The following is a 12,669-nucleotide window of genomic DNA, read 5'->3' as shown; positions in this document are numbered from 1 at the left end:
CATGTGATATAATTATGAAGTGATAGAGTTGGTACCTCATTATACACAACTTCCAAGCCACACACACATATTCTGTCTCACAAGCTCATTTTGCATGTCATGTGATACAATTATGCTGGACGCCTGTTAATGCCATCACAGTATGAATGCACAGACAGGCCTATGAGTGAATATGAATGTACCGATTGGCCTATAGCCAAGTACGAATGCCCAAACTTGCTTCTTATTGACTTTATTAATCATTTGCAGGAATTGTGCTCAATGTGAGGCCAAGATAATGGCCACTTTGCTGCTATTGGCATCAGTTTTTAAAATCTGAAGCAAAGAAAATTTAAAGCCTTATACATCAAGACCAACTAAATTCTCTAAAGGGTCCATTTAAACTGAGTTTGAATGTAACCCTAATTCACCTAGACATTGCACTTTCATTGTGCTGCACTGCAAAATATAAATGTGAACCATCCACGTGTTGTGGTGTACATTGTTAAAAACAAAATGATCAAAAAAAAAACTACATGTCCAGTTTCAGTTTGTTGCAATATGAATGGGCTGCCTTGAGATCAATGGGCACCTTAAATACAGCTCACAACAATGCGCAAATATGGTGTGTTAACTTGCATGTGTTACCTTAATGTACTAGGTGTGAATGGGCCCTTGGGCTGGTCATACACAGATTAGATGTGGGCCAAATTGGACAAAATGTGTTCCATGGGTGGCCTTGGCTCGACAAAAGGCAATTTTTCAATCGTTCATCAGATGCTGTTCAGGCATACAGCCGCAGGTGTCAACTCTCAGACAGGGCCGTCTTAATGAATGGGCACACCTGGGCACTGCCCAGGGATCCCAGCTGCATGGGGGCCCCATGATCAGAGCTAGAACAAGGGGGGTCAGACGTTGTGTTGATGTGGAGGTGCACTGGTGATTTGACCACTCCTCTTTGACAGGAGTAACTGCAATGTCACTCCTGTCAGAAGGTGCAGCGGCTGGCTTCGGCAGGAGAAAAGATTAAGCATACCCACATTGCAGGTGGGAGCAGCATTTGTGATCTGTGAGTACAAGGGGGAAGGGGGAGCACAACTGATGTATGGGGCACTACGATGGGGACACCTGATGTATGGGTACACCTGATGCATGGGGACACTGTGATGGGGACACTTGATTATGAGAGCACTGTGATGGGGCACCTGATGGATAGGGATACCTGATCTATGGGGACACTGTTATGAGGACACCTGATGTAAGGGGACACTGTTATGGGAACACCTGATGGATGGGGACACTGTGATGGGGATATTTGATGTACTGGGACACCTGATGGATAGGGACACTATGATGGGGACGCCTGATGGATGGGAGCACCTTGATGGGGGCACCTGATGTATGAAAGCACTGTGATGGGGGCATCTGATGGATGGGGATACCTGATCTATGGGGACACTAATGAGGGCACCTGATATAAGGGGACACTGTTATGGGAACACCTAAAAGATGGGGACACCTTGATGGGGATACCTGATGTAGTGGGACACCTGATGGAAGGGGACACTGTGATAGGGAAACCTGATGTATGGGAACACTGTCATGAGGACACCTGATGTAAGGGGACACTGTGATGTGGACACCTGATATATGGGGACACTGTGATGGGGACACCTGATGGATGGGGACACCTTGATGGGGATACCTGATGTATTGGGACACCTGATGTATGGGGACACTGTGATGAGGACACCTGATATATTGGGACACTGTGATGGGAGCACCTCATGCAAGGGGACACAGTGATGGGACACTGTTATGGGGACACCCCATGGATGGCGGCACTGTGGTGGGGACAACTGATATGGGGACACTGTGATGGGAATACCTCATGTAAGGGGACACAGTGATGGGACACTGTGATGGGGACACCTGATGGATGGGGATACCTGATGGATGGGAACACTGTGATGGGGACACCTGATGCAGACTGGTAGGGGCCCAGTGAATAACTTTGCCCAGGGGCCCATGAAGTTATTAAGATGATGGTGCTCTCAGAATATTATATCCAGTAATAGAGATTTGTTCATCCATGCTGAAAAGGAGAATCAAGTAATTACTTTTCCCACTCACAGTTCTTCCACTACAGTTTTTTATTGAAGTTACAAATGGTTAATGACAAATGTCTGGGCCACACATGTAGCAATACTTTGGATGGTTGCGGGGTTTTCAAAGTTAATAAATGACCAGTTGGTGCACACATGCTGGAAATGTAGTCATCACTGTACAGCCATTCCAGTAAATTGAAGTTTGAAGTGGCTAAACACATAGAGAAACACACGCAATCTAATATGACCTATTTATATAATATCAAGCTGATCAATTATTAGGTTTCCAAAATAAATGGATCGATTCTATATTATAAAACGGTTAGTACAACCTCGCTACATTAACACATAAACATCCAGATGCAGAGAAAGTCTTTTTTTTATTATCCAAAATCTGGAATGTATCTTTTTGCAGCTGAATGGCTCATAAATAAGCTTCATGTCCTGAAGGCTCCACCAGCTACAATTAAGCAGTATTCCAGTTTAATAAATGCATTGTTCTGCTTGTTTGTTTTTACAGTCTGAGCCGGCAGTAATGTCCTATAAGCGGCTTCATCTACTGAGCTGAACCTATCCTGGACTAGATGCTCTAAGTCTTACTAACTTAATTAGACCAGCATGCCTCAAACTTGTAACCTCCACTTATGCTCAGATCTCAAATATGTTTGGAAAAAAAAAAAGAAAATATTTTCCAGTCAGTGGATCCTGGATAGATGGATGCCAAATTTATTTCACAAGCCAGTCCTGCCTCCACTGGCACATAACCATTTCCAGATGTGCGCAGGAAAACAGCACATCACGAAAGGCCGGCGTGGGGCTGTGCTCAGAGGAGCAGAGGACAAAAACACATCAGGAAAATGCCAGACGGGGCAAAGGAACTTTTCAACAGCCTCCCATACTACCTGAGCTGGCAAGGGCTTATGTAGCTGTGCTTTGTTGTCAAACGGCTTGGGTGTGACCTGCTTCTCCTTTAGATTGTAAGCTCTTATGGACAGGGCCCTCCTTACCCTTCTCTATTACATTGTTTGGTAACTATACTGTCTCCCTTTATTCCATAAAGCTCTGTGCAAACTGTTGGTGCTGTAAACCTGTATTATTTTTTTTCCCCATTTGCGCAGTGCTTTATTGAAAAATGTATATATATATATATATATATATATATATTGAACATTCACATCAGTGCCAATTCTCCAGGAGCTTACAATCTAAGGGTCACAACACATGTTACAATCTGACTGTATAATCCTTGTACAGTCAACTTTAAATTTACCAAAATTATTTAGTATTAGCTAAGTGAGCAGCACTAGGGTCGTTGGTTCGAATCCCAACCATGACACTTCCTGCTTAAATTTTGCATGTTCTCCCTGTGTCTGCATGCATTTCCTCTGGGTACTCTGGTTTCCTCCCACACTCCAAAAACATAAGTTGATTGGCTTCTGTATAAACTGGCGCTAGTATATGTATGAATGTCCGATCGGGACCTTAGATTGTAACCTCCTTGAGGGTGAGGACTGATGTGAATGTACAATATACACTATATTACCAAAAGTATTGGTACACCTGCCTTTACACACGCATAAACTTTAATGGCATCCCAGTCTTAATCCGTAGGGATCAATATTAAGTTGGCCCACCCTTTGCAACTTCAACTCTTCTGGAAAGGCTGTCCACAAGGTTTAGGAGTGTGTCTATGGGAATGTTTGACCATTCTTCCAGAAGCGCATCTGTGAGGTCAGGCATTGATGTTGTACAAGATGGCCTGGATCACAGTCTCCACTCAAAATGATCCCAAAGGTATTCTATCAGGTTGAAATCAGGACTCTGTGCAGGCCAGTCATGTTCCTTCACCCCAAACTCACTCATTCATGTCTTTATGGACCTTGCTTTGTGCACTGGTCCAAATTATTTGGTGGAGGGGGGATTATGGTGTGGGGTTGTTTTTCAGGGGTTGGGCTTGGCCCCTTAGTTTGAGTGAAGGGAACTCTTCAGGCGTCAGCATACCAAGATATTTTAGACAATTTCATGCTCCTAACTTTGTGCCAACAGTTTGGGGATGGCCCTTCCTGTTCCAAGATTAATGCACACCAGTGTACAAAGCAAGGTCCATAAAGACATGGATAAGCGAGTTTTGGGTGGAGGAACTTGACTGGCCTGCACAGAGTCCTGACCTCACCTCAATAGAACACCTTTGGGACAAATTAGAGCGGTGACTGCAAGCCAGGCCTTCTCGTCCAACATCAGTGCCTGATCTCACAAATGCGCTTCTGGAAGAATGGTCAAACATTCATATAGACACAATCCTAGACCTTGTGGATAGCCATCCCAGAAGTGTTGAAGCTGTTATAGGCTGAGCCAACTCAATATTGAACCCTACGGACTAAGACTGGCAGGCGTCCCAATACGTTTGGTAATATAGTGTATATATGTAAAGTGCTGCGTAAATTGACGGTACTATATAAGTACCTGTAATAAATAAATAAATGAGGGCCTACCAAAACTATTCAGTTTGGCAAGCCCTTGCACTACATAATTGTAGTGTTACCTCTGTTGCAGATTGTAAGACATATGTTGAGCAATAGGTCCCTATCTCACATGCATGCAAACCCATACTAGGACCAATGTGGATCAATGGGGTCATGCAAACCCATACTAGGACCAATGTGGATCAGTGGGGTCATGCAAACCCATACTGGGACCAATGTGGATCAATGGGGTCATGCAAACCCATACTAGGACCAATGTGGACAGGAGTCAATGGGGTTTATTTACTAAAGCTGGAGAGTGCAAAGTCTCACTTCTGCATAGAAATCCGCTTCCAGGTTTTATTGCCAAAGTTTAATTGCACAAGCTGATATTAGAAGCAGATTGGTTTCTTTGCAGAAGTGAGACTGATTTTGCACTCTTCAGCTTTAGTAAATAAACCCCAATGAACATTACCAGCATGTCTTTGGATGGAGCACAGCGAGACCATTTAAACTCTGTGTAGGTAGTGTCCTGGTTTAGATTTGAACCAACAACCTCAGTGCTGTAAGGCAGAAGTGCTAACTACTAAACTGCTGTGCATAAAAATAAAAATGATAATAATGCGGCAAGTACATCGCAATATGGCCTGTTATATTCCCAGAAATGCAGAGCACGGCAGGTCAAATGCAACCCTCCTTCGTTTGATTTATTTAAATGCAGGAGAAAATATCTGGGAAGATTAAACCAACGTATATAAATGTACTTGAGTCTACTTGCATTTACATGCCTCGTCTAAGTTTTCCCCAGGATGCACAAAAGGATGCGTTTACCTGCGTTTAGATGAATGCATCTAAACGCAGGTAAACGCACAGTGTGAATGATATCATTTAAAATCATTACCTGCATTTAGAGACATCCTATAAACACATGTTGGCGTGAATGAGGTCAAACTGTTATCGACAATGCACCACTGAAGTAAATAGGAATCTGCAGACCTGCTCTTCAGAAGCCCCATAAAAGAATGTCTCCTTACTAACATTGCAAGGAATGAGTCTGCAGCTGTAAAGCCGTGCTTGATAAACTATTTCCAATGTTATTTTAGAAGCGCAGTGTGGTGTCCATAGACTTACCTTTCATGTTGGCACAGTAGTGGACAATGCGGGCAGATTGGAGGTGCCTCTATTGAGTAGTCTCTAGCCTGGTGCTCCTCTGAGTTGTTATATGTCCATATTGCAGCCTAGCAAGGTGATACCCTTATGAGGGGCTCAGCCCTCAGTCTTTTCAGTCCCAAATCCCTGAAAAATGAAGGAGATAGCTCTAACTAGCAGACTTTGCTGAATCTAGGAGTTAAACTCCCTCCTACTCTGTCATACGCCAGCTGCTGATGCTGCTCCAAACTTTGCAGACTTGATGCAGGCACAGGGGATGTCACCTAGTCCTCTAGAAGCACAACATTTCCAGGGACCTCAAGGACCGGCCAGGGAAGAAGATATTCCTGGGACTGCACATTTATTGCAAAACCATGTGCTTTTTGTACATATGTGTCTGAGAGCTCCGCCACTCCCCATCTCCTCCCTTTTGAAGTTTATGGGTGTCACTACAGGAGGCTGAGGGGATGTTTGTCCAGCAGTGATACAAGGAGGGAGAGGATGGAGTAGAACATAGCATTCCACATTGTGTATCCCTAATCTGAGAGGAAATGGGGTGACTGAGCAGCAAGGATAGTGTTACTGTACAGGCAAGAGATGGCGAGCAGAGAACGCCTGGAACACATTAGTGCCCAAATGAGAAACACATATTTAACTGCTTCAGGCTTGATAGGGTGTTGATGCTATCGCCACATTTATAGCACGTCGTGCAAAGTTTTGCACCTTGAACATGATATAACAATAAGTGTCACTGATCTGCCGTAATGCTTGCTGGAATCAACCTTAATACTTATCGATACGATTTAAGTCATTGAGTAATGAATTGTTGCGTGCCCAGCTGCTACTGATTTTCACTCGTTGTTTGGAAGACAGGATATACAATCCCCAGGTCGACATAATTTAATTAGAATGAAACACAAAACATTTTTTTGGAACTCATGCTATGTCCATTCAGGCGTACGGGATATTATTCCTGTGGGAGGGCAGATTTCATTTGTCATTAGCTGGAATTTCACGCTACAATGGAAATGCTGCTTATTTTGGAAATACGAGGAGGATTGTCAATACATCTTTTCTGATGTACTCAATGAAATAGTTTATCTGATACATTTAGGCCCAAAATAGAACAATATGGGAGAGATTTACTAAAATAGTAACCAATCAGCTTCTAGGTTTTATTGGCAAAGCTTAATTAAACAAACTGAAGTTAGATGCTGATTGGTTACTATGCACAGATGCGCCAGATTTGAGTAAATCCCCCCCCCCCCCCCATATTGTTCTATTTTAGGCCTACATGTATCAGATAAACTTTTTCATTGAGTACATGTCACCTTTTGAGTACATGTAAACTATTTCATTAAGCTGATAGTAACCAATCAGCTTCCAGGTTTTATTGTCAAAACTTAATTAAACAAACTGAAGTTAGATGCTGATTGGTTACTACACAGAACTGCACCAGATTCTGTGCAATTGATTTACTAAAGCTGGAGAATGCAAAATCAGGCTTACTTCTGCATAGAAACAATCAGTTTCCAGGTTGTATTGCCAAAGCTTAAAATAGAGCTACGGTAAGACCTTGGTTTAAGAGTGTTTTGCAAGACAAGCAAAATGTTTTAATACATTTTGACTTGATATACAAGTAATGTCTTGAGTAGCGTCATGTCACAACTGAGTATACAAGAAAAGAGAGGTGCCTCTAATGCCGCGTACACACGATCAGACTATCCGCCCGTGTGTGGGCTCCGGCGGACTTTTTTCCCCCAAAAGTCCGGTGGACTTAGAAAGAAGTTTTGACTCAAAATTGTCTGCCTGACTCGGCAGTCCGGCGGACAATCCGGCCATCTGTGTGCTAGTGCGCCGGACTTTTGAAATGAACGGACTTGCTCACACGGAGAAAAGTCTGTTCATTGTGAACGTGGCTCCAGGTAGACAGAACTAGCGAAGGACGTCAATGTCACCACCTCCATCGGCGAAATTGACACCTCACTGGCTCCGTCACCTGGTATGGACTTAAAGGGGAAGCCCTACGCCGAATAAACGGCCTGGGGGTCTCCCCAAAGTTCATATCAGACCCTTATCCCAGCACGCAGCCCGGCCGGTCAGGAAAGGGGGTCGGGACGAGCGAACGCCCCCCCTCTTGAGCTGTACCAGGCCTCGTGCCCTCAACATGGGGGGTGCTTTGGGGAAGGGGGGCCCTGCGGCCCCCCCACCCCAAAGGGCCTCTTTATGACAACCCTGGCCGTTGGTTGTTGGGGTCTGCTTATCGGAATCCGGGAGCCCCCTTTAATAAGGGGGCCCCCAGATCCCGCCCACACCCTATATGAATGAGTATTGGGGTACCATGTACCTCTACCCATTCACCTGGTGAAAAAAAGCGTAAAGAAAAAACACAACACATATTTTTAAAATAATTTATTGCACAGCTCCGGTGGTCTTCCATCTTGGGGGGTCTTCTCGCTGGACTCCTCCTCCTCCGCTGGACTCCTCGCTGCACACCGTAGGGATCAGGAGTGCACCGCAAGGTTGTGGACCCTATGGCTGACTGCTGCGGACGGAAGTCAAGGTGATAAGGAAGGCAGGGCTGCCAAAACACCAAGACGGATCCCACCGGGGTTAGAGCATAAGATTCCCTGGGGTGTGGAGCCAGCAGGAGTTCACCAGAGCGTCTAGTGGTGAGGATGGACTGGGCTGCAACTGGCTCCAGGTCGCGACCCCCAGTGTCCCCCAGCTCACACCCACAGTAGGCAACAGGAGGCTAGAGATAGTGAGGGATAAAGCCAAGGTCGGGCCACAAGCAGACAGGGATAGTGAGGGACACGCCAAAAGGTCAGGATCACAGGCAAACAGGGATGGTCAGAGACACGCCAAAGTTGGTAGCAGAACAACAGAAGAGCACACGGCAGGTAACAGGAAGCCAAACACACAAAGGTTGATCAGCAGGGTTGGCCTGCAGTGCACAGGTTAATATAGAGTTCTCTGATAGGAGCTAGGGTGGAGCCATGCCCGAGGATGGATTACAAAAGCAGTCAGGTGAGGGTCGGCTGGTCTCTAGAGACAAACACATGGAGACAGGTAAGCAGACAAACTCTATTGTATGACCATGACACGGCGGACCTCAGCTGCAAAGTCTGGCGGGTGTTCCGCCGGACTAGGTCCACCGTACAAAGTCTGCCGGATAGTCCAATCGTGTGTACGCGGCATAAATGTAGCAATATGGTTATACTTTTTTTTTTTTAACCAGAGTAAAGTTTATTGAGCATACATAAAAAAGAAGACTACATAGCAATACTCAAACAAAAAAAAAGGGGGGGGGGAGGCGCAACAAGCGCCAAGCACCATGAAGAAAGACACAGTCCATGTCCAGCAGGATTGAATAGAAAATACAGTGTACACAGTAGCATGACCACAGGTAATACACATATACATATAACAGAGTCTCTAGGCGAATTTATTAAAGGGGAATACTGCCACCAACCGCGCACAACATTTATCCCGTACAGCAATGAGGACTATTCATCCATTCATCCCAAATCTTATGAAATTTCATAGGGCAACCTCGGTTGGCATAAATGAGTCTTTTATAGGGTAGAGTTTGGTTAACAGCCCTCTTCCACTGCTGGAGCGTTGGGGGATCAGGTCTAAGCCACAATCTGGCTATCTGCATCCTAGCAGCAAAGAGGGTCTCCTGTAAGAATATTCTAAGATATTTACTTTCATCTTGAAGGGGAAGGAGACCGAGTATACATTGTCGTGGGCAGAGCGTGAGGGGGGACCCCATATGGTCATGTAGGAACTGGATTATTTGAGCCCAATACCTCTGAATGGGGGGGCAAGTCCAAATGAGATGATAGAATGTACTGGCCGGGTCGCCACAACGGGGACATACAGGGTCAAATCCTTGTCTGTACTTAGATAACCGCCCAGGGGTGATATAGGCTCGGTGAAGTACGTATAAGTGCGCCAACCTATCCGACATTTTGGGGGACACCTCCGTCGATACCGATAGTATCTCTCCCCACTGCTCATCCTCCATCGGGCCAACATCAACCTCCCATTTAGGTTTGAGACTATATGCGTGGGTCGTAACCCGAGGAGTGAGGAGGAGTGCATAAATAATGGAAGTAAGCTTATAAGAGTCATTGCCAAAAACCAGGCCCGCCGGGGGGGTACTCACCAGGAGCGGAGGCGAATTCCCGAATTGAGCCTGCAAGGCGTGGCGGATCTGCAGGTAGCGGAAAAACACCTGATTCGGGAGGCCAAACTCGTCTTTAAGTGCCTGGAAGGTCTTAATACCCTGGGGTGTGTAGAAGTGAGATACATAGATAATCCCCTTACATATCCACAGCTTATAATCCGGAATCCCCAGCAGCTCCGGGATATCATAGTTATCCCAGAGAGGCGTATGTGCATGCAGAGGGGGTGCCCCAGACCTAGACCGCGCCACACTCCACAATCGGCAGTGGTGCGCAATCATGGTACGCTGACAGTTCGTAACAGGGCTAGCTCTATGTTTGCAAAAAAGTATTTGGAAGGGGTGCGCAATGATATCCGCCACCGAGGTGCACACCAGGAGGGAGTATCTCAGCTTGTCATGCGTGTTCAGGTAGTAAAAATGAGAGAGCTGGGAGGCCAGGTAGTACGTCTCTAAGTCGGGAAGCGCAGCGCCGCCAAGACGGACCGGACACTTGAGGGTCTGCCAGGCCAGCTTGTGCCTGGAAGAGCCCCAGACAAAGGAGTTAAGGATCGATTCCATATCTCGGAACAGCCGCGACGGTATACGGACTGGGGCATGCCAAAAAACGTAGAGGAGTTTGGGGAGAAGAATCATTTTGAAAAGACCCAAGCGGCCCATGACCCCGAGGGGGAGCCTGGACCAAACCTGGGTCTTCCGCTTCAGCAGGTGAAAAAGGGGCTCGAGGTTAAGATTAATGTAGTCTGTAAGGGAACGAGAGCAGTGAATGCCGAGGTACTTAATGCGGTCCATGCGCTCGAGAGGCAATGAGGCCTGCGTACACGTAGGGGCGGCGAGGTCGATAGGGAGAATTTGTGATTTAGACCAATTAATGCGGAGGCCCGAAAAAACCCCAAAACGACCAACCACCTCCAAAACCGCCGCCAAGGAGGGGCCGGCATCCTCCAGATATAGCATCATGTCATCCGCATAGAGGCTAAGTACCTCCGACAGCTGGCCCTTGCGGAGACCGTGGATATCCGGGTGTGCCCTGATGGCCAGAGCCAGGGGCTCCACCGCCAGCGCGTACAGCATGGGCGAGATGGGGCATCCCTGGCGGGTGCCCCTTGTCAAAGGGAAGGGACTAGAGATCTGACCATTGACGAGAACTCGGGCAGTGGGGGCCTGATAAAGAAGCTGTATCCAGCGCACAAATTTAGGGCCAAAGCCATAGCTGTGTAAGCACTCCCACAGGTACCCCCACTCCACCGAGTCGAACGCCTTTGCGGCATCTAGACTAACAACCACCCTAGTACCCACGTTGTCATGGGAAGCCTGTAGATTCATAAACAGTCTGCGTAAGTTGAAGGCCGTGTTTTTGCGGGGCATAAAGCCGGTCTGATCAGTGTGTATGAGATGGAGTATCACCTTATTAAGTCTGAGGGCGAGGATTTTGGCCAAAATCTTCACGTCCAGCTGCAGGAGCGAGATGGGGCGGTAGGAGTCAGGGTAGAGAGGGTCCTTGCCAGGCTTAGGGATGAGGACAAGCAGCGCTTCATTCATGGAGCGGGGGAGTACACCGGTGTCAAAAATGTGAGCGTACAGCTGGCGGAGCTTAGGGAGTAGGGTCTCCTGAAACTGATTATAAAACTCCCGAGGGAGGCCGTCTGACCCTGGGGCCTTGGAAGGTGGCAGGCATGCTATAGCCTCCGCTATGCAGTCCTCGGTAATGGGAGCCTCCAAAAGCTCCACCTGCGAGTCAGTGAGGACAGGGAAATCCACCGTCTGCAGCAGGGCACGCAAGTCGCCCAAGAAGCCAGAGGCCTCAGAAGTGTACAGGTCAGCAAAAAAGCGCCGAAACTCCTGAGCTACCTCCTGTGGATCCGACAGCGTGATTCCCGCCGCAGACATAAGCTGGACCACAACCGGGGGGCCGTGATCCAGGCGAGCCAAGTAAGCCAGCAGACCCCCTGCCCTCTCCCCATATTCGTAGACTTTTTGTTTGGTGAAAAAAACCTTTCTCCCCGCTCTATCCAGGTGTAGTTGGTCAGTGAGCCTAGACTGCTGCCGTAGTTTAGAGGAATTGGAGGGGGTGGGATGCGCCAAAAATGCGCCTTCCAGCTCCACCAGCAGCTTTTCAGCTTGCTGGATAGCGAGCCCCAAGGATTTCTTAAACTGGTTAATGCGCATGGACATAAACATACGGGCATGCAATTTAAAAGCCTCCCAAACCAGCCCGAATGGTGCAGAGTCCGCATTTGTCTGAAAATAATGAACCCATTCCCTCTGGACAGCCTCCAAATCGGGGAGAGCCGTCAGCCAGAACGGGTTCAACCTCCACAAGCGGGAAGCCGGTGCGGAGGGCAGGGTAGGGGAAAACAGGATCAGGTCTATCCTGGACATTGCATCATGCGCTGGCGTAAAACAGGAATACTCCCTGCGGGAGGGGTGTTTATACCTCCAAACGTTCGTCAGAGCAAACTCGGCTAAAAAATTGCCGAACCTGGTCCGATCCGGGGGAGAGGAGGGGGCTTGGGAACGGGTGAGTCTGTCCAAGGCAGGGGACACTACGGAGTTAAAGTCACCCAGCCATAGCGACGGCAACGTGGGATGCCGCAACATAAAATTAACACCATGTTGGAGGACCTCAAACTGGAAGGGTGGGGGAATGTAAAAAGCTAATAGCAAAAATTCAAGACCCCCTGCCGTGATGTGCAGAAATAAATAGCGACCCCGCCTGTCAGAGTGTAAATCGTGAAGGCAGAACTGAACGGACTTGGCCACCAGGACAGCCACTCCG

At 47.3% G+C, this 12,669-nt stretch overlaps 1 protein-coding gene across 1 annotated transcript in view; it reads right to left on the bottom strand.

Moving 5' to 3' along the window:
- The window catches only part of COLEC12 (collectin subfamily member 12), a 220,956-nt gene extending 214,877 nt beyond the window's left edge, over nt 1–6,079 (bottom strand). The window contains exon 1 of the mRNA XM_077492546.1: nt 5,681–6,079. Coding sequence (XP_077348672.1) covers nt 5,681–5,687 — 7 coding nt within the window. The 5' untranslated portion in view covers nt 5,688–6,079. The remainder of the gene's footprint in view (nt 1–5,680) is intronic.
- Nucleotides 6,080–12,669: the final 6,590 nt, after the last annotated feature.

This window comes from Lithobates pipiens, unplaced genomic scaffold (genome assembly GCF_037356315.1).
Source record: "Lithobates pipiens isolate NorthernLeopardFrog02 unplaced genomic scaffold, aLitPip1_a1.2 Scaffold_19, whole genome shotgun sequence".
NCBI classification, from domain to species: Eukaryota; Metazoa; Chordata; class Amphibia; order Anura; family Ranidae; genus Lithobates; species Lithobates pipiens.
This window is presented reverse-complemented; position numbering and strand designations above follow the sequence as displayed.